Below are 22,285 nucleotides of genomic sequence, written 5' to 3' on the forward strand. Positions count from 1 at the left end.
CTTGAGCATTTAAAATGCTCTTTTATCATAAAAGCAACAATTTAATGATATTTTGGTGGCTCTCGCAGAGGGTTGCATCTACCTGGAAATACAGTAGGATGCCGACTGGGTTGGTTCAATTCTTATCTCTTGGTTTGCTGTTGCATTTCTCTCCTGTCTCTGTCTACATTAAAGTGCCTAAGTCACTTAAAATAACACAAATAAAAACAAAGATTTGTACTTTAGGACAGAAACTCAGAAAAACACGACTCTTAGACAAGTTATGTTTTTTTATTTTTTTTTTCTCACAAACAAAGTTTGTTTACAAAAAGGAACATCAAAAATAAAATTGTACCTATCTATTGCATGTCATGCTGGCAGTTTGAACTACATGCAAAAACAACAATAATAAGAACATTGACAATAATCATTACTGTACAAAAAAATGAGCAGGAAGATATGAGGCCAAACATCGAAAAAACAAAAGAAAAACAATTGTATTGAAAAAAAGGGAGTTTTATGAAAAGGTTGGGTTTTTTTGTTGCTCCAGACGGTTTTGTACATGAGACTTAAACCGGGGCACAAGACTCAAAAACACCCGGGATGAGAGGATTGAGTGAAGCTGCATAGAGGCAGAGAAGAGCTTCCCTGCTCTGAAGACAGAGGGATGAAGAGTGAATGAAAGATACAACATGGAAGAGTAAAGACGAGCCTCACACACACGGCTTACCAATACAGTTTGAAGTCCCTTAAAACATAAAGTCATGCTTCATCGTCAATGTTGAGAGAAACTACATGAAATCATTGAAACTTATATCCTCTTCTCAAGATCCCTTAGATTGAATTTCTTTAAAAAGTGATATCTGAGGTATATGGCTTCATTTCATCCATCAACGACATGGAAAACAATAAACAGGGTATGATTCAGCAGGTGAATAATCTCATGGCTGCCTTCAGCCACAGATAAACCAGGAGCATGTCATGTAGAGAGAGACGGACACTTTCCCAATTCATTTCTGCGCCAGGAATAAAACCCTTTCATATGTTTGAAAAATCTTGAAGTTTCAACATGGAAGTAAAGTTGAGTCGGTCTGTTAAGACTGCTGTCAGGGACTGTGGCAGTGGATGCACATTCTCTCTACAAATGGTCGGTGACAGAAGTACAAAACGTCAATCGTGTCTAAGCGTGGATGCAACTTAACGTGTAATTTCGAGAGCCAATCCATGTCCCTTGGTGGTTTTTTTTTTTTCCAGTTTACTACATTTATTACAAAGAGAGTTATGAGATTTCTGATCCCTCGTCTAGATAAGCAGTGCTTATAATTGAAGTTTATCAAGCGTCCTTTGTCAAGGTTGGCGGCATCTCTTGGCTTTGAATGGGCTGGTATGCGTGTTGTGTGTGTGAAGAAAAGGTTCCTTGTCTGGCTCATTCGGTGGTGACCTGCGTGACCTGTGCGTCAACTGTCTGGTTGGTGGACTGAATGAACATCGGTTGGGTCAGCTCCTGCCCTGCTGGCATCGTCACCTGCTGAATCTGATACAACTGCTGTAAAACAGAGACAAGAGAGGCTCACGGTCTGTGTGCAGTGGGATTTCAATGCAATGACTTCACACAGGGTTGTTACAATGTGCTATTTAGGTTGTTTCTAAAGGAAAATGGCTGACTGTTTTCAGCTTTCATTCATGATTTAATTAACACATTTCTGTCCAATTATGACTTCTGACATGTTTAGTGTCTGTCTGATGTTATTCGTCTGTAACTCAGTGTTATTGCTGTCTTTCTTACAGCCTCGAAAAATACATTTTTATCTAAATGTGGCTTAACTGATTTAATTTAAAGTTACATTTAATACATTTTATTCAAGAGGCACATGTCAGCTGGTTTCGAGCTAAATAAGTGCACTAGTTAAAATGTTAACAATGCTGACAAGCCAGAAATAACATTTAGTTTAAAATGTCCCTTTCATTGAAACAGCTTTGACACACTGAACACATTCATTGCATTAGTTACCTGTCCATCAGTAAACTGGTTGAATTGCTGCTGTCCTTGCTGTACATCTGCCTGTGTGAGCTGAAAGCAAATCAAGTTAAATTAAAGAAACAAATACAAAATGTAAGCGCTTGGAAGTTACATAATTTGTTTTATGAATGTTTGTTATTTTTGCTAATGTGTTCACCTGCTGAGCGTTGGTGAGAGTCTGGATCTGTCCTTGCACCACTTGAGCTCCAGACACAGGCTGGGCGAGACGGATGTATTGAAGCTGGCCCGTGTTTAGTTGCACCTGCACCAAACCAACACAAGGGGGAGACAAAGTTTGGTTTGGAGTAAAGGTCATTCAGACCCAGAGGTCACAGCCATTTTACTTCTCTGGAGAACAGCAATGAGAATCATTCACTTTTCTGGAATGAATTGTTAATTTTGAAAAATGTAATTCTCATCAAAAAGTGAAAGACTGATAATCCACTTAAACTCCACATTTGCGCAGGACTACAATGTCAAACATGCAGCAAATACAAAGCCATTTTAGCCAATTCATTCACTGTTTTAGCTTCTTTGCTCAATCACTACTTCCTCTCTTGATTCACGTTGCTTTTTTCCCGCTGAACCTCATCTCTTACCGGGATTTGCTGGATCTCTCCTGTGTTGGTGATGATCTGCTGCATGACCTGCATGGTCTGTCCTTGGCCTTGAGTCTGGGCTTGGCCCTGGGCAGCTGTCTGGACGATTTGTACCTGTTGGTCACCCACCTGCATTGCCACAGGTGCACTCTGATGGAGAGAAAAGAAGAGAGAGAGAAAGCAGAGAAGACACGAAGAGAAGGAGACAGAAGTAACACATTACGGGCATGTAGTTTATGATTGACACAAAGTACCAAAAAAATCACTAACTTCCATGGAGTAAGATTTTAACCAGCACCATAAAACGTGTGTATTCTTACATTTTAAATAGTCTGTAAAAGATTATCAGACAAGGCACAAAAGATGCGAGGTGACAGCGCAGGTTTCAAGACCTCCCTTTGTCCTCAGTCTGTCACACTATCTAGGAGAGGCCACCTGATCTCATGCTGCGGTCACCCCTACAGGCCTCAGTCACCTGAGCAGGATGGAGCTTCACCTAGAGGGCTACGACACAGGTAGTGGCCTCTGTCTGTGTGTGTGTGTTCATAGAAATGCAAATATGCATGTGTGTTTACCGTGATGGGTGTGCCCTGTGACTGCACCTGCACATGCTGTAACTGCTGCATGGTCGCACCTTGTAGCATCTGATGGCCCGACAGAATAGGATGAGAAAATGAGAGAAAGACAGAGTGAGAAAGCAGCAATTGCAACAACTTAACACGTGGCTGAAAGCATGTGTGGAGGTTGAATGTTGAACGCTTAAATGTTAGAGCAGCAAAAACTGAGATACAAGTGGCATATTACATAATGACATGCTTATGAATGATAAAGAAGTTGAGGTGAAAGTCAGAAACAGGTTAAATAAATACTGGGGGAGTTTGGACAGATTTAGAAAATGCATATACATCACAGTGAACTTTACAGCAACTAAAGTCAATTGTGTTTTCATAAGTTGGTATGAGAGAGTTGATGACCTAAGATAAGATAATTGTATAGTTAGATAATAGTTAAACAACAAGTGACATTGAAAGCTCTGCAAACAGACAGAGATGCATAAATATAGGGTATGAAACGATAAATCTCTGTGCATCATCTTTTCCTTATTCGCTTTTCAAGTATTTCCTGCAAACACTTTACTCTATCGACCAAATATGTCGTACTAAACATAGCATGTGCCTGGAAGGTAGTGACCATCCAACCAGCTGACACGTGTTCGTCAAAACAGCCAAGAGGGATAGGTGCACCAAAACATATACCCTACGCAACAAACACAAAACTGGGGGAAATAATTTAAGGTAAGCAGGTTGCAATGGCAGAGGCATTGAGATGAAGTTTCAAGACAGAAGTGCTTATGTAGTGTCAAAAGCACTTCAACAATCCAAAGACCTTTTTGAGAGGGTCAAATTTTCAACTTTCACTTATTTCCTCTTAAGGCCCACCTTTACAGTGCTATCTTGTAAATAGCCTACAACAGAGTCTACGTAAGGTGAGTGTCAAACTGTGACCTCCCTGCTCTCAGCGGGGACTGCAGCAGTAGCAGTGAATCAGGCCAGGTCTAAACGAGCATGACCGCTCAGCTAAAGGACAGCTAAAGGCAGTCTGCTGAAGCAGCATAAAGCAGCACAGCAGCCCAGAAGCACGGCTACATGACATGCAGAGACCAAGCTGGAGAGAGAGGGAGAGAAAGAGGGAGAGAGAGAAAGCGCGCAGCAGCAAAAGTAGGAGTACGGTAATTAGACAGAGAGACAATTGAAAGTTGTCCCCAGATATGCATGTTCATCATCTTACTGACTGTTGACAATGGGTGTGATTGGTTTGCCCTGTGACTGCACCTGCAATTGCTGTAACTGCTGCATGGTGGCACCTTGCAGCATCTGATGGCCCGACAGAATAGGATGAGAAAATGGGATCCAGAGGTGGACACACACTCTCCCCAATACTCATGTGCATGTGTGTGAGAGGAAACTGTGTGTTTCTGTATGTGAGGGACAATTTAGAAAGTACAAGGGCGTTTTAGAGCCATTGAAGATGAAACCAAACTGTAGAGTCGTGGGAAAGGTGATAATATTCAGAGAAAACACTCAGAATTCCCAGGATTGAAGTTGTTAAATTACGAGAAAGAAAAAAAACTTGATTATCTAAAATTATAAAGTCATAAATTTGCAAGAAAAATCATGTAAACCACGTTGATATTTTGTAGCACCCAACGTAGTGTTCTTAAGGTAAAGATGGACTCGGAGCGAAGTTCTTTTATAAACATAATATTGAGATTGTTATGCTTTGTACTTTATCCTCATGTTAGACCTTTTATGTTGATGATGGGTTATTAGATAAATCCTGAAGATATATTTTTCCAATTTCCTCTCCAACCATTGGGCAAGGTGAAGGTCCAGATCCATAGAAGTTTTCGTTCATGTTCTTTAATTCAACTAATTTCAAATGACTGCAGTGTTTAATAGTGGCGTCTGTGATGTGATGAGGTTGATCCAACCTTGCAAAATTAAAAGGTGTGGCTCCTTGGAAAAGTTGTCTTCTTGTAAACTTGCGAGTTTATAGTCTCAGTGAATGATTAAGTTATTTTCATATGTATTTGTGCTTTTTTTTCCTCGTAAATTAACCACTGAAACGTCAGAGAATAACCAAGCTTTTTCTCGTAAATTCAGATTTTGTTTTCAGAATATTAACCTGCTCGCCCAGCTGTGTAATGTTTTAACATACAATGGACCTATGAGGCCGTCATAAGAAACATCTATTGATTCCCAGTTTTTGTTTCTTTTTGCTCATTTCTCTGTAGCCAATGCAAATAGCACTAGTTAGGATGAGAAATACGAAGAAAAAAACTGTTAATGATTGCCTTACAGTTATTTTTGATAGTTTATAAGATATTTGATCTTTGCTTTACTTTTAAAAGCAAAACTATGATTTTGGTAAGTCAACAATGATTCACACTGTACGTATGATGTGTGTGTAGTTCGGCTATGTTGTTGCAAAAATAGACAAGGAACAGAAATGCACAAATTTCAAATCCATCAGTTAAGAGAACATTTAGAAACATTTCATTTGATTTTCATTGTAATTCATAGCAGTAAATAGCTGTTCGGATCAAATGTTTTCTCTGCAGGGTTTCAGAGGAAGGGTGCTGGAGTTATGTGGCCTGGGTGTGTTCTGAGGTTCAGATATTCCTGCTGGTGGGGCTGGTCACCGACCGAATGTGAGCTAAGGCTAATATCAATAAAGCCAGGTGTGACGACTTGAGAGACAAGCCTTTTGCAGCATGATTTCTAAGAAAAGGTGGATTTTAGAATTTGCTACGTAATCCTTCATGTGTTGCACATCCACAGAAAAACACACACAAGCACTTTCTTAAAGTTCAGTGAACGCTTCATTAACTGGTATTTTCTGTTTCTGTAGGAGCAGTTAAGCCTGTCAGCTGTAGTCAGTGTGCTTCTCCACATCGCCATTATTATTGCATACAATTCTGTTGTACAGCTGTGGTTACTTATTTAAATCTCTGTGTGTGTATTTAGTGGCGAACCCCGTTATATAAGCTCTCTAAACAATGTGTTAATACTACCTGTCCTTGCTGTGGCTGAGCGATGATGATCTGTCCCGGCTGGATGGTCGTGGCTGTTTGTGCGCCGGCCTGCTGAATCTGTTGTGTGCCCTGCACCTGCACAGCTCCAGGCTGCTGGGCCAAAGTGAAGTAGTACTGCACAGGCTCTGCTGGAGCCACTGACTGACGCATCTCCTCCTGATGATGAAACACGCACACGCACACACACACACCACACACACACACACACACACACACACACACACAGAAGAAGGCCTATCAGTCCATTACATCTCCATGAATTATTTTTGCAGGTGTAATGTTAGAGGTCTGATAAATAACTGATGGGGCTGGAGAAGAGTAATGCAATCTGGACGTAAGATCCATTACATGCTTCACACTGGTCCATACCATAGACTGAAAGCAGCGGCCAGAACAAATTACACCAAAAAATTGCTTCAATCATTTGTGACTCTACTGTAATATTGGTTTAGGAGAAATGATAAAGCAACTTTGACAGTTACTGATGCATATATGTGAACTCTCTCAGTCTTCTTCCTGGGTCACCCACAAACAATGTCGATAACTGACTGATGAGCAGCGCTTCATCTTCATGAGGTTCCTCCATCACCAGAAGAGTAAACACCCTTCTCCCAGCTCCATGACAACACAGCTGAGAGTGTAGGATGTTTACATGCCTGGAGACAGTCTACTTGACGACTAATTTAAATATCTCACTTCTCCAGCTGGTACCCTACATTTGTATCCTGTACATTATACTCTTGCTGTAAGATATTGCCTTTGATTTGATCTTGATTAAATTGGTCCCTCGGGTGGCGGATATAATCAAATGCTTAATGAAGTCGTGCTTTTCTGTTACCAGTTGTACAAACTAGTGCCGTCGCTGAAGTTACGGTTGGCTGTCAGAGGCAATAAGATGCTGCAAACATCCGACTGAAAGCCCTCGCTGTCCAAACCCCAGCTTCCAGTCAAGGATGTTTACAGCACCTCCAAGTTGCCAACAATGGAAAAGCACCTGAGACGAAGACCCTTGTTCTCCTGCGCTAACTTTAAAACTCTGACTAGCTCTAGAGACCTCTGCCATTTGCTCCGTCACTGTGCAGTGTGTGATTTCGTACCTGTCGTTTTGGTGGCTTCAGGTCGTCCCGGGGCACAATGTCAATCAGGAAGTCGAACTGGTCAAACTTTGTTATCGCCATGGCAATGTCGTTCCTCTGAAAGCATAACAGACACAGAGGGTCAAGTGGCGAGGTCAAACTTAAATTATGCAAATTCAATATATGCAGCAAGCTATATATAAACATGCCTCAAGGCCTGAGGTCAACTCCCCCAAAATAGCCACACAAGAGGCTGCTGTAGAATTGAAATGAAGTTTCCAGTAGTTTATTAGCTCCAACAGGTATTAGCTTTGATACCTGAGCTCAAAGGCAAAGGGATACATTTAGAGCTAAATTAACTTCTAACTATTTAGATGAATCATTTAATTATTTGTCACTTTCATGTAAAAATGCCAAATAACCGCTTGTTTAAACTTCTCGTGTGTGAGGATTTGTTGTTCAAAGTAGTTTTTTAACCAACAGTCAGCAAAGGTAAATTAATTGATAGAGAACAGTCACCCTATTACCACAATCATGAACGTGGGTATGTGTGATGGGTGGAAATGAACAGGAATGATGCTTCCCCACCTTCGTAAGCTGCGGCTCTGCAGCTATACGCTTTCCTATAACAGCAGCAGTGTGCCGTCTCTGTGGAATTTTCCACAGGATATTGGCTGTCGGGACCCCCCATTGTGGCCCTCCCTTCACTAGAGGCTATTTTTAGCGGCTTGATTAATATCTGGTAACACCAGGTCACATCTACACTTGTTCTATTGATGAGCGTTGCTATGGTGTCCTCAATTGACGGCCCTCTTAACAACAGGACTAGGGCTCTGCGTGTGTTTAAACATGGCAATGGACGATGCCGTTTTCCTCATTTAAGGAAAAGAAAATCACACATCTACAAGGTTCACCAGTCACACGAAGCTAAAGCGTCATCTGCGGGGTAAGATGTAATTAACATGTAAACCTGCACAGTAAATGAGGTTTCTATTTAAAGCATGCCGTGTAGAGTTCTTACACCTGAGAGTTTCATGCTACAAAGAAGGACTCTGAGACAAAGTTGAGCCAAGACAACAGCAAAGTGAACACACTTCCAAAGTAGGTCTTCAGTTTAAGACTCCTACCAGACCAACTACGATGAGGGCGATTACATAGTCTTTTTTTTCCGGTCCCTTTTTCTACCTGCGTTGGCATACACACACATATAACCATGGGCTGTTAATCTCTCAGAAGTATGTGAATGGATAAAGTAGACTTAAGAGCTTTCATGTTCTGCTCCAGCGTTCTTCCCTCTTCACATCCAGGTGAGACTCTTGTCTTGATTTTCCTAAATGTTCCCATCAGCGTTCTCAAGTTATCTGCGCCACGTTTCTCCCTCACATCATTCCAGAGTCCATCTTATTCAACTTTGGGACAGCAGAGCAGGCAAAATGGCACCGCAGGGAAAAGTGGGTCACGCCACCCGCCTAGCTTTCCTTTGAAAGTCAGTGGAGGGAGAAAGAACTAAACAGAGGACGACTCCTCAAGGGGATGCTGGTATGGGGCCTCTTCTTGTATACGCACACAGACATGTGCAGCCAGTGAATAGAAAGCAACAAACCGAAGAGACACCCACATGATGCAAGAGGTGTGGGAGAGGAGTCAACCAAATGTACGAAAGGATGACAGAGATTATGTAATTAATACAATAGATGACACATATGGCGGAAAGAGGGTAAAAACACAAAGGAGGAAGAGGACACAGGGTGACAGGCCGTTTGCGTACTTCCTTAACTGAAGCATAATCTGATAAAAAGGTGAAACGAGTGTCATACAGGGTTCATATGCATCCAAGCGTATCTGACCTGTAGCGTGCGTCTCTTATTGTCCTCGGTGTGGATCCACGCTCTGAGGGTGAGCTCTGTGATGAAGATCTGAGCGGCCTTGGCAAACAGGACCGGCGCCTCTGCACTGATCATCTGTACAGAAGAGATGAAGTTACACCTGTTTGAATACACCCACAGAATATTTAACATGAATCACATCGCAGCTATAACATGAATCACTCAGGAGCTAAGGGACAAATGGCTGCTTCACATTTCACAAGTGTTTGATTAATATGTCGAGATAATAATCGGTTTAGAGCCAATGTGTCAGTCAAAACATTACTCAAACAGATATATTTTGTCAGTATTATTCACAAAACCACTTTTATTTTCACAACAGCAGTAAATTACCTTCAAACCTTTGTTTGTTCCCAACAACGCCTCGTCAGCTGTAAAAGGCAAGCCTCAGGTAACAAATTGCTTAGCTTCTCACTCCACTTTTTCATAGAGTAGCATTGAACTCTCAGGCTAAGCCATGCGGTAATGTGTTAAGTACATGGACACAGATGTGAAGCCTAAATGTACTAAATGTACTCTAATAGTACCGCACCACTCACATGTACACATGCAGTGAAAGCTGCTGTGTCAGAGCTGACAGACGGCTCCTGTCTCCAGATATGTTACTGATCTCCTGATCTCTTTACCATTTCAAGCTACAGCTTAACTAACAGGATAGTGCTGGTGACGCGTCACATTCAAGCACAGGCTCTCTCTTTAGAGACTAGGAACAGTCCCGAATGATAATCTGGTGTAATGGGGGTAAAATAATCACTCCTTGTGCATTAAATGTGGAGTTCAATGCAACTGACAAACGTTGGGAGATGAGTGGATGTGGCGTATGGCCCTGAAACTACAGTACATCATTACTTGATCTGAGCGATTACTATTAGTATTAAGTTCAACTTTAAGTGATTGATATCTGTTATGATAAGCCCAATTACATTCAGATTATTTTGACCTTATTGCAGTGCAAAAATAAACCACAACTTGTGGAATGTTTTAAAAAGCCAACTAATTGCTAAAGTCTCTGCAAATTGGAGTAAAAGTAAAAGCAGCTACGCCTTTTGAATACAGGCACAGTGGTCAGACCCCAAACCAAGAATTTGACAGGCACCACATTAGTGACCATTAACCACTCAAATAATCAAACTTTTGTCAATGGAAGTAAAATATATATTTCAAAAGAACTGGCTCAAGCTATGAATTGCATATTTTTTCCTTATAAACACCGCTCTAAGAACTTCAACATGACCAGTGTGCTAAATATGAATGAAGGCTTCATCAATTGTAACCATAACATGGAAATATTATGATAAAAAAAACTATTCAGGATTCACAAAAGTGTCAAATGCTCTTACAATAAGTTAATTTCTCAAAAAGGTAAATTGGTGGTATAATGGTCTTCTTACCTTGACATCCTCATCCAGCTTCATGATTTTTTTGATTCGAGCCAGAGGTAACTCTTGCACACGGAAATCCTTCTGAAACCAATGCATGGGTGGTCAGTTAGATACACAGAGTAAAGCACAACGAAGTTGTGCTTTACTATTTGCATGTGTGTATATTTGAAAGAAACCACTGATTCTTAGTATTACTTTGGCTGATATGTGTGTCTGTGTGTTTCACTGAGTAGCGTACCACAGTCAGGTTCCTGATCTCCTCCATGACACGAGGCCAGAAGGACTGCAGGGTTTGCTGGGCATCGCTCCCCCCGGCTCCAAATGCATCCGCAGACATCCTCTAATCTGCTTTATCAAAGAATGACAGGAGAGAGGCGCGAGCAAAAAGTTCATTATTATAAAACTCAAAGACATATTGTGATAATGCAGACATTGAAGACGGGTCATTCAGTCAGGGCACCAGGACGCAAAATACAGTGTCAGTCCAAGCCAGGCCTGTGCTGCGCTCTTCTTGTGTGTCAGAACCACACATCCTATCAGGGCCTATCATTATAATACAGTGAAATCTAAAATAGAGCGCCAACAGGCTTCTATTCTTGTCCTTGTGAGATGTTGACATGCCCAACAACACACCACCAGGCTAGCTACACACTCCCTGATTATGAATGGCCCACCTTGGGCACAAAGCTGCAGCTCCTCTGAAAACACAAGCACTTCATGTGCAAGTCCAGCACTGCTGATGACCCCCCCCCCCCCAATTCATTCCCTGAGGACAATGCTGAAGCCACACATCAAGAAGACAAATGTGTGTTTTTGTTGTAGAGAAACAGTCTCCTGACAACAACTGCATTCCAGTTTTGTGATCGATGCACATTGTGAACAAACACAGACACAAAAAGACACAAACAAACCAAGAGCTATAACGTGAAATAAACCAACGGCTACACACATGAATGTTGACATAAAAGCCAGTGCTTCAAAAAGGGGTCTGACGGTTTGAAAGAGGATCCAGCAGGTTACTATGGCATGCCAGGAATCTGCTGGGGGAATATTGGCCTGCCTGTCTGAACACGCAGAGGTTGAAGTGTCTGGATCGCACTCCTTCACTTTCTCCCCTTTCCCTCAACCTCAATAAAAAGATTTGCCAGAAGGGAGAGAGAAAAAGAAACACGGGGGCCGAACAAGAGATGAGTGTGTGGAGCTACTCAAGAGAGACAGGGTGTGTTTTGTATTGCTGAGAGAGGGGTAGTGCCTTGTCCAGTTTAGCATTAATCCAGCGCTAAGACAAAGTGCCAGAGGCTTTAACAGGGGGAGGTAAGAGAGAAACAAGCCCACAGTCAGACTGCTGTGCAAACTAGCTATGTGGGTCAAACAAGACAGAAAGAGGGAGACATGACAGAACAAAGAAAAAGAGTGTTCGGAGAAGGGGGGTCACCTCTTTATCTTCTCTTTCTTTTCTCACTCTGGGCCAACAACCATGAATGGCTGCAGCTCTGTCCGAGCTGACAGACCAATACAAAACTAAAGACACCCTTTCAAGCACTCCATCTAGTGTCTTCACTGTTACAGTGGTGTTGTGTGACATTGTTTCGACTCTGGGTTCACGCCAGTTACTTTATACATACCATTTAAATGCAGTTATGAATATTTTACCCCGAACAATCCCTAATCCAGGATCCATATTTGAGTCCTAATAGAAAAGATGGAAGCTGTGGGAGTTACTGAATACTATAAGAAGTACTGCTGCATCCTGTTCTGTCGTTCAATTTTCGACAGAGTAGCCTAAATCAATGAGACAGAATGGCAGCAGGGGGTGGCTTTATATAAATCAATCAGGCAGCTTGTAGCTATGGTATGCCAGCCTAGTGATTGACCTTGACAATGTCTCCCCTTCTCTGTCTGATGCTCCAGTGTCCAGTAGCATTTCAAGGTTGATTGCAATCCTGCAGTCACTAGAACAATCCCAGCATTCCACGCGACAGGAATGACTGATGGGATTTGTAGTTTTTTTCCTCTTCTGCCTGACGGGTAAACTGACCTTTGCCAGCTCGTTCAAGGCCTCAGTGTACTCTCCAGCACCATGACCATGCATACAGAGTGAATAAAAAAGTAGCTTATCCAGCCAAAAAGCATTGGAGCACCAGCATCAGCACATGATCCTGTGATAAGTTTGAACAAGACAACCTTGTGTATCTGTTTGTGTACTACTGCCTGCCAGCTTGTGTGGTCCTCTCCAACTGGTAGCCTGATAAGAAATAATAATTAGGAATGTAACAACAGCATTACAGACAACAATCAGGCTAATTGTCATGGTATCAACACTGTCGCTGAGAGGAAACAGATGAGGGTAGAGAAGCTAAAATAGCAAATGATTCAGTTGAAAAAAACACACACACCTCTCTTAAACTCCTGCCTCAACACTTGTTGAGAGGCACATACAGCCCAACCCCCTCTCTCTGACCCTGTGACCTTCAATCTAAATACACAGCCATGCACTAACCACAGCAGCAGGAGGAGGAAGAGGGGGCTGAGAGGAAGTCAATGTGAGAAAAGAAAGAGAACGCAAGTGTGACAAGAGGCAGGCTGCCGCGTGAGATGGGGGGAAAGGAAACAGAACAACAATGTGCGTATGACGAGAAGGGCTAGCATCAACATGCCTTACGGTTGCTCCTACAGCTAGCAAGTACACCAATGCATTTCCCAGGGTTTGGTATCAATGGAAAGTTTGCATGGGATCTCACTAATGTCTGACACAAGTGCAGATCAAGATGTCTTTTGCTGACTTCTGCAACACCTTCTATGGTCTGGGTCCAGTCAAGTCAAACAAACAAGCTGAGTGGGCCTATCCACCCCACACAAAAAATCAATTTGAAACTCAGCGAAAGCTAATAAATGTCAACGTTATAAAAGTTGTGAAAGGTCTAGAGGTTGATGCAGCCAGCTGCAGTCAACCAGTGTCAAGACTGATTATTCGATCTGTACTTTTTGCTTCTTGATATCAGGTCTCTAATCCATAGTAAGCTTTGAAGTATTCCTTAAATGGAAATCTGTACTTAAGAATTTGTTAAAGCTTTTAAGCTCAATCCACTCCATACTCATGGTCAGCAGTGTAGGTACAAGTGTAACGAACGTTTTATACTGTGACGTGGCGATCTGAAAAATATTGTTTATCATTTTGTTGTAATGAACCTGACAAGCATCTCTGCTGTGTTTTCAAAGCTGCCACTGTACGCTATATCAGTGTACATTGTGCATCACTCCTCTTCTCTTCCCTGCGGCTCTGTTGTCCTTCATCAGGTCATTGAGACACAGAGATGCCGGTGTTAGGTTTCCCACCAACCCTGCTGTGTGTGTGTGTACAAACGTGATGTCTGTACTTTGTTGACAACACAGCAACTTGCTCTTCCTCCTTCCTCTCTTCTCCAGTACTTCCCATCTCTCTCCGTCACTCGTGGGTGCGGGGTTCTGTCTTACTTATTCTCACCTGATTCCCCTTCTTTCAACTTCTGAGAAAGTCAATGCTGCTCCGCTTGCTGCAGCTGAATCAGCGCTAATGTTCTTCTGCCAGCCCAGTCCTGCATCTCTCCATCTCATCCTTCCTTCCCTCCCTCCCTCTCTCACTAACTGGCACGTCACATCAAGTGGCCACTCACAGCAGCATCAGCGACTCGCTCCAACTCTGACATCACGCCACTTTACAAAAGACTTCAAATTATTGTCCAAATAAACCTGATAGCAGTGTCGGCAGAAGACCAAAAGACAGCTGCATCACTTAGCTTTATGCCTATTCCATTAGCTCTTTTAGATTATAAAATAGAACACAAAGGGCAAAAGTTTGCAGTGTCACACTCAGACATTGACATTGTTGTAAAAGAGAGACAGTGCAGTTGAGCTAATTAATTGGTCTATGATTAAGGTGAAACGTTCTGCAGTTAATTGCCCTTATAATGACCTGGCGGTTGGTGTGAATTTAGGTTAATTTTGCAGTGTGGTTGATCGGTAATGAGGTAAGGCAGTTTAGGACAAACTGAAGCCTATTTGAGGAAAAGTAGTGAACTTTTCCCCGAGGCGTTTCAGTATCACATTGTCATTGTGCTGAAGAACAACTCATCTTATCTCAGATCTTTACTGGAAGCACAGTTGACACTTCACATTGAAGCAGATGTACACTGAGAGGAGGATGTGACCCACACAGAAATAAAGGAGCATATTAATGTGTAAATTAAGTGTTTAATCTGAATTTAGTGTGGATTTTTTTTAACCTAGCCACAGAGGAAGTTAATCTCTCAGCTAAATTTTGTTAAGACATTTACTTTATTTGATGTTTATTAATCTACTTGTGAGTATAGTTCAGGTAATAGTAGATAGTTCATAATAAAAAATAGTTAGATTTTGTCGCAACACACTTTTCTCTTAATTAAATATGGCTGTTGGTATATACACAAAGACAAATTAAGATGCATTGTGTTGCAAAAAGACTGAAGGCGGGAAGGAGACCACAAACAGGAGGGGCCAAAAAGAGAAAGGATTTATTTTTTCATTGTGACCTTACACATTGTTACTCTTCAAGGTTGTTCACGGTCTAAACATCAGACTGGACAAAGAGCAAACATATAACCACATGGGTTGTCTTATCTCTCACATGAACACTATAACTGATGAAATACACCAATTAAAAAAATACATGTTTTCGTGTAGCATAGTGACAGCTATTGGACAAGCTACACTAACATGTCTAGCAAGAGGTCAATGTTCCACATGCGTGAAACTGTCAATGAAGCAGAATTGGCAGTTCTTTCAGGAAGGTCACTAAAGGTTTAAGTATGCTAAGTGGACCAAGCAGAGAGTTACATAACGTATGTTACCATAAACCAGGACATATCGTTGGACCACTTGAGACTCTCAACCTAATGTTTAGCATTCAGTATGTCAGTTTTATTCTGATTTACTATTCGTAAATAGATGAAATAAATACAGCCTCGGAGACATATGTCATACTGACAAACATAAATGGCGGCCATAAATCAAAGGGGTTACACATCCTGGACTATTACAGCATTCATCTTGATGAAAGAAACAAACTGGCACGGTTACAGCATGCAGGGTAAATGATCTACTCAGGCAAAACAAACAAAAAAAACAAGAAGTTCCCGGGCCAGGAATTACAGATTAACTACACGCACACATGCGTAACATTTTCACAGATGTTGGAGCAAATGCTTTGTGATTAAAAAAGAACAGACAGGGTTATAATGGTGGATGTGCTCGCTGTGACCTGCAATGCAACATCCCTTTGGCATGGCCCGACAGAACCAGCCAACCAAACAGCCTTGCAAACTTTGCCCTTGGTTCTGCTTCAAGCCAACTCCAGGAAGTGCTAGTCACTGATCTCCCAAGGTCATTCAACAGAGGAGAGAGAGAAACCAGAGAGGGAGGAGGGAGAGGGAGAGAGATGAAAGAGAGAAGGGGAGGGAGAGGGGGAGGATAGAAACGGACAGGCTTTTCAACTTTCACTGCAGCACTTAAGTGACCCCAGTGGTTCGGGCAATGTACTTTCCAAGAAGCTTAATAAAAACAACACATACTGTACATATTAGTTATGTTCGGTATCTCCCTTTAGGTTTTGCTTCCTCTCATCTCCCTCGACATGTTTCCTCGTCATTGCTGACAGAGAGACTGCGGGAGCCAATCTCACATTCCTGTGACCTTCATCCAACGCTAGGCCCAGTCTCTGGCATAAAAGTAGGCAGGGCTAAAGCTACCTGCATAGTACACGCTGGAACACAGCTGACTCCCCCTAGCTGCTTACACTGACTTTAGTGACAGTGTACACATGTAAAAACCAAAGGCAGCAAGGGCAAAAGAGTGAATGCGTGGCGGTAGTGGTCACTTTAGTGATAAACTGAAAGGCCTAGCATTGTCGAAGGGGTTTGCATGTTTCATCAACTTTTTCCCTTCCCTGGTGTGCATATGATACGGAATGGGGCACAAATATTCAAATCTCATGCAGACAGCAGCCAACCCTGGGATTTGGCAGCAATGGTTTCAACTTAAGAGTTATTTTTAGTCTCTCGTTCTCTCAATCTTTCTCTATCTCTGTCTTTCCCCATTGGGAATTTGTTTTTGTTCAAAGGCACCAATGGAAACTTTCAATTAGGGAGAAAGTGAGTGGAGACAAATCCTGTCACAGCAGCAAGCGAGGGAAGAGGCACCCTCCAAAGATTCCATCAGAAGAAATCAGATCAAACGATTAGCCTCCTCTGTCCATGAAGCTGACAGACTGACAGTCTGTCCCATCTGGGCATCTGGCACTGTTGGGGCAAGGGCCTGGGGGGTCCTGAGGTCACTGCAACCAGCTGCACCTCCACCCCTGGGGATCCGCGACACCAACAGAGATATGCTCACAGGATTCACCATACACAACCTCTCCTTTCAACGGGGATGCCATCTTTGGCTCCTTGCTCTGCGTCACTGTCTGGCGCTGGCGTGTAAACAAGGACGTCGAGGGGGGGGGGGGGGGGGGGACAGAGTCCGGACCAGCACCGTGAGCACTGCAGCCACAGGCCCCCAGGACATCAACCCCACCAAGACAGTGAAGGACATCTAAACAGAGAGTCTGGCAGCAATGTGCTTATATGCACTTGTTAACAGTGGGTTGACGCGAATGTGCGGGGTTAAAAAGTCAAAACTAGTGACCGCCAAATGCCATTAGACTCCACTTTTTACCTTCAGAATTAAAAAATACAAGAAACGTACAACTTGAACAATAATCATAGTTTCTTTCTTTTTTTACGACTGTTAAAGGCATCACTGCTTTACTGAAGTGACAACTGAAGGACATAGATGAGAGAGACACATTTACACACACACACACACACACACACACACACACACAACTCCAATCTTCCAAGGAGAGTACTACAGGACAGGAAAGGGAGGGGGATTGAGGATGGCTGAAAAGGACAGACACACTCATCACTGCAGAGCATGATGAAGAGAGAGACATCAGAAAGTGAACTGATGTGAACAATTTTTTTCAGAAACTCAAAGCCTAACCAACTTGATAGGTCTTCTCTTGCTCTGTGTGTTGTCAGCAGTCAGACTTACCACTGTGCCCTTCATGTTGAATGGTCTGCCGTGCTGGAGCAGAGTATAGGGAAACAGATAGCCCTGTCCAAGTCTCCTTGAGATAAACAGCAGCAGCAGGAAGAAGAGGCACAGAGGTTGACAGAAAAACTCTCTTCAAGCTCCTTCACCTCCTCCAGTCCCCTGATCGTATCAACAGACAAAAGGCACTCTGGCTTCACTGGACGGCTCTAAAAAAGGCTCTCAGCCTGGACAGAGAAGAGCAAGCCCCCCTTCTTCTACCCCTCCCCCTTCTCTCTTCCACTCTCCCTTTACACATTGCCCCTTTTCCTTCAGCAGCCCCCCAACGTCCTCCTCCTGCCTAAACATGCAGCCCCGTCTGCCCCGTTGCTCTTCTGACCAAGTCCCCTCAACTAGCTGACCTTCTCTCTTTCCTTTGCACTCTCTCACCCCTCTCCCTCTCTCTAGTCATGACCTGTGCATTTGTCTTTGAGCTGACCCCTGGCCCGGTGCAGAGAAGAGGGCGAGAGGGAGTAGAAAGCCAGCACAGCAGCAGGCAACAACGCAACAGCAGGCAAACAGTACAGCGGCACTCCTGACTCTCAGACAAAAATCTCTTGCCTCCTTCCCCTTTAACATTCAAGAGTAATCAATCTAGCATGCTACATGATACTCAAATCCCGCCTCAAACCCAGCTCCCGCCTCCCTCTCACACTTGCAACCAATGAGAAGACAAGACCCACTTGTGCCATTGGAGGCTGCACACATCAATCAGCTCTGACACGTCCCCTACTCCTCCCCTTTTATCCGCTCAGCCCCCTTTTACCGACAGCCAACTTCCTGCTCTAAGTTACCTTGAGCTGCAGGATAGGGGTCAGGGAAAAGAAAAGAGGAAGAGAGAATAGAGAAGAGAATAGGGGGGAAATATTATATAAAGTTGTGGAAAGCTCTTGTGGGATCGAGTGAAGGTGTGATAGTGGTGGCTTGCCTCTGCATTGTTTGTCCTCGAGCAGTCCCTGCCTCTTCTGCTGCTGGACGGATGAGAAAGGTTCCACGGGCTGCTCTCTGACAACTGCTCTCTGCTTATTTACAATGTCAAACTAAATGTCCCGCCTCCTCTCTGCTGCTACAGGCTGACAGCACAGTGATGCAAGCAGCCACACTGGCCCTCACTGGCTAAATCAAGTGCCAGAATGGATGCCGCATGTTGCATCCACATGATTTAAAGTACAAAAGCATACTAGGCAGACTCGCTGTCTCATACGTGTGCACAGGTATACACACACACACACACACACACACACACACACACACACACACACACACACACACACACACACACACACACACACACACACACACACACACACACACACACACTTTGTCCTTGCTTTCTCATTCATCCTGGCTCACAGTCCCACACCACAATCATCTAGCCTATAACCAGCCAACCTGCAATGAGATTCATTGTACATTCAGGTCATAACACCATCATTTGTACAAGTATCAGTTAAAGGCACTTGTCATTATGTAATTAATTGACTTTATTCAACAAATGCCCATGGCTCACAGTAACAATTAGTTATATTGCATCCACAAAATTATTACAATGAAAATCGTATTATAGTGTCAAACAGATTTACACTAAAACTAATTATGGCAAAAGAAAGGTCATTGAATCTTTGTACAAGATGATAAAGAATCAGCTGACTTGTGAGAGAGCAGCCATGGTGGAGGGAAAAATTATGCATTTGATTCCTGTCCTATTTGTGGATAAACAAAAGTAAGATATGGGTGCAAGTCTGAAAAACAAAGAAATTGATGTCTTGCCAACAAAAAACTATGCTCACAGCAACTTCCACAATTAAAACGTCATCAAAAAACTAGATCAGCAATGTCATACAATGCCCTTCTTGTTAACTCACCACTGCATAGTTTCTTTAACACCGTAACCTTTACTTAGAGCGCCGAAGCGTGACATTGCTGCTCATTTGCCCAACTCATTATGTTTAATAAACTATCGACTGCATTAGTAATTGCACATTGAATATGCCTACTTATTGAGATACAAATCTTGAGACATTAAGTGTTGAGAAGTGACAGCAATTGCAGGTGTGACGGTAATAAAACGGGGGCAAGTATGCCTTTAACTGAAAACATAAGCAAAAGGATAGAGGTATGGCCTGAAGCATTATACTGCAAATCCCGACTGTAGGAACACAACAAGCTGAAGATACAGAAAAAAAGAGAGCAAACCTGCCCCATCAATGAAAAACCTAGAGGGGGAGGGGAACCGGAAGGATGGAGAAGGACAGAGAGGAGAGTTGTTATAGGATGGGAGGGGCAGAACAAGTGGAGAGAGAACAAGACAGAGACTCAAGAGAAACAAAGCCAAATGTTCCCTTTACTATTTTTGTAAGGAGCATGGGGACTAGAGCAGGTTCTCCAGCCATCCAGTTAATGATTAGAGCAGAGCTGCAGAAAGATTAATCTCTTCAGCAGTTCTTTATGTAGATGTATTCTGGTTAACCAAAATGCCTCAGTAATAACACCTGGCAAGGTCACCGTACCAATGAGACCTTCCCATGACCTGTGCTGCCCGTAGTGGAGACATGTTTGCTCTCTCTGATGCTGTTTAGAGATAAACATATATGAGCCAGACTATGGGTTTCATAAACACACAGCTCCCTTAGGGTAGACAGGCTAAGCGCATTCACCCGCAAACCAGCAAAAACACACACCCATGAATAAATGGTAAACTGACTGACTCGCACATGGCGAACCCAGATTGAGTCCCCCAAGGTATGACTAACCCTCGTCCGCTAATTTTAAATATAATGTAACTGCTATATTAAACGTGCATAAACAACAGCAAAGTTTGCAAAACCATAAACAGTATTTGTCTCTCAACTTCTAACAATCTATGGGAAATGCATTGAATTGCTAATCATTGATAATTAAAAAAAAAAAAGAAAGTGCAGCATCATGTTGGGTGATTTTGTTCATTCATTAATGATGGCTTGATTTTAAACTTCTTTAAATATTTAGGCATATTTAATTTTTAAAATGATACATAAATGAATGTTCTTCAAGAACAGGAACGTTGCTTGGGCTTTGCATCTAGATTTCATGATGCATTTACACTGGCAGTAGGGCAGCGTTGCTCTTTAACGCCTTCGCCGTTCTTATGTTACACTTTAACTGGGTTGCTACAGCATACATTAGCCAGTGAGCAGGAACAAAGCGGCTAGCAGGATACATTAACCAATGGCACATCCGATGTTAGCAAACAGAAGATTTAATTATCCATAAGACAAAAAGGTCGATCAAATAAACTAGCATGCACTGTCGTGCTAAACTGTGACATATCGGCTGCTAAAACACCAGGACAGCAGCATTTGACACACGTTTAGTACTAGTAGCTAATGGTATGATAACGCCAGACACTGTGAGACTTCATGCTAACGCGAGTGAAGTTTATGTTAGCTAGTTGGAGATGCACACTTGTGATTGTTGTACAGCATAGGTGACCAACCGTAACGTGTATTTATAGCCGCTGGACAACGAGTCCGGCCATCTAGTGAAAGTTTGCACGGCTTTCCAAAGCTAGGAAGAAGCAGTCTAACCAATAAAGGCAACGTTTGGATGTGTCCTTCAGACCAATCAAACCTCGGACTAGATTCCACCAATCAAGGTTTTTAGGGCTAAGTTCGTTCTGCAACTGACGCCATTCGGGCTCCAGTTGAAATGGCCAGTCCATCTAACATCAACGTAAACAAGAGCCAACATGGCGGACACGAGACATCAGTTTCCTGACCGCCCGTGATCCCTTCAGCGGGCCACCAATAAGCGCCTCAGAGAGCGGGGAGGGAAATGGCGCCTATGTTCATCTTCCAAAACAATCGTCTATTGGTCAAGAACAGCAAATGAAAAGGAGCCAAGTAATTGTTCAAACTCCCAACCGACCGGGCTCCTTCATTGTAAACGCCCTACACAAAAACGAATTTTAATTTCTTACTCACTTTGTTTTACGGGTTCGAAGTGAAGTCCGGCTCAGCGTATTATTTATTTTATTTAGCTAGCAGGGGGAAACAAGATGGCTGCAACTCGAACCGGAAATAGTTGGATGCACAAACGTGATGACGTAGACGTTACGTTTCCTTGGTAATGGCGTCACCTACCACACTTCATTGAATATTATATACAGTATTGAAGGAATGTGAATTTAATGATTTATATATCAAGTCCCAAAGTATTAATAGTGAAATTGAAAGATAAGTGAACTACCGGTAGTAAAAAAAAATACAATGACTCCCATTTCTTCTCCAATGTCCAAGTAGTACACCATTCTGACATGTAACAATTATGGAATAAAACATTTGAATGCAGTATATGAATGGCACTGCTGCAAGCAACAAGTAGAACTACTTCGACTGATTTACCTAATTATTTTTAAGATTTTATTAAACTCCGACCAACAATTCACAAATGTCTGCAGGACAATAAAACAGTTAAATTAAATTAAATGAAATGAAGTTGAATTGATTGCAATAGTAATATAAATAATTGAAAGACATGACAGCTGCAGTAGATAAATGTTTTAATGTTCACACTTAAAAATGTTTCTTAGACAAGCAAGAACGAAATTAGCTATGAAATGAT

General features: G+C 42.5%; 1 protein-coding gene across 11 annotated transcripts; it reads right to left on the minus strand.

Moving 5' to 3' along the window:
• Positions 1 to 251: 251 nt before the first annotated feature.
• nfyc (nuclear transcription factor Y, gamma) lies at positions 252 to 21,736 on the minus strand. Of its 11 annotated transcripts, none has more exons than XM_068575685.1 (12): positions 21,646 to 21,736; positions 10,776 to 10,885; positions 10,547 to 10,615; positions 9,117 to 9,230; positions 7,291 to 7,386; positions 6,173 to 6,349; positions 4,431 to 4,472; positions 3,174 to 3,242; positions 2,599 to 2,748; positions 2,157 to 2,261; positions 1,991 to 2,050; positions 252 to 1,525 (listed from the first exon to the last, which is right to left on the minus strand). In XM_068575685.1, the coding sequence occupies exons 2-12, from the start codon at positions 10,872 to 10,874 to the stop codon at positions 1,406 to 1,408; spliced, it is 1,101 nt and encodes a 366-aa protein (XP_068431786.1). In that variant the 5' UTR covers positions 10,875 to 10,885; positions 21,646 to 21,736; the 3' UTR covers positions 252 to 1,405. The 11 variants fall into 11 exon arrangements, with proteins under 11 accessions (XP_068431786.1, XP_068431781.1, XP_068431787.1 ...); XM_068575680.1 differs by having other exon boundaries at positions 10,547 to 10,618; XM_068575686.1 differs by having other exon boundaries at positions 10,776 to 10,882; positions 21,646 to 21,729.
• Between the last annotated feature and the right edge of the window lie 549 nt (positions 21,737 to 22,285).

The sequence above is a fragment of the Clinocottus analis genome, unplaced genomic scaffold (genome assembly GCF_023055335.1).
Source record: "Clinocottus analis isolate CAN_PGR_092001 unplaced genomic scaffold, fCliAna1.0.p SCAF_14, whole genome shotgun sequence".
In the NCBI taxonomy this organism is placed as follows: domain Eukaryota; kingdom Metazoa; phylum Chordata; class Actinopteri; order Perciformes; family Cottidae; genus Clinocottus; species Clinocottus analis.

Coding starts and splice junctions, on each gene's coding strand:
- nfyc (XM_068575680.1), bottom strand. CDS start 10,874: ATGTCTGCGGATGCATTTGGAGCCGGGGGGAGCGATGCCCAGCAAACC. Junction 3,243..4,430: donor AGCAGTTACAGCAATTGCAG/GTGCAGTCACAG, acceptor TCGGGCCATCAG/ATGCTACAAGGTGCGACCAT. Junction 1,526..1,990: donor ACCAGTTTACTGATGGACAG/GTAACTAATGCA, acceptor TCTGTTTTACAG/CAGTTGTATCAGATTCAGCA.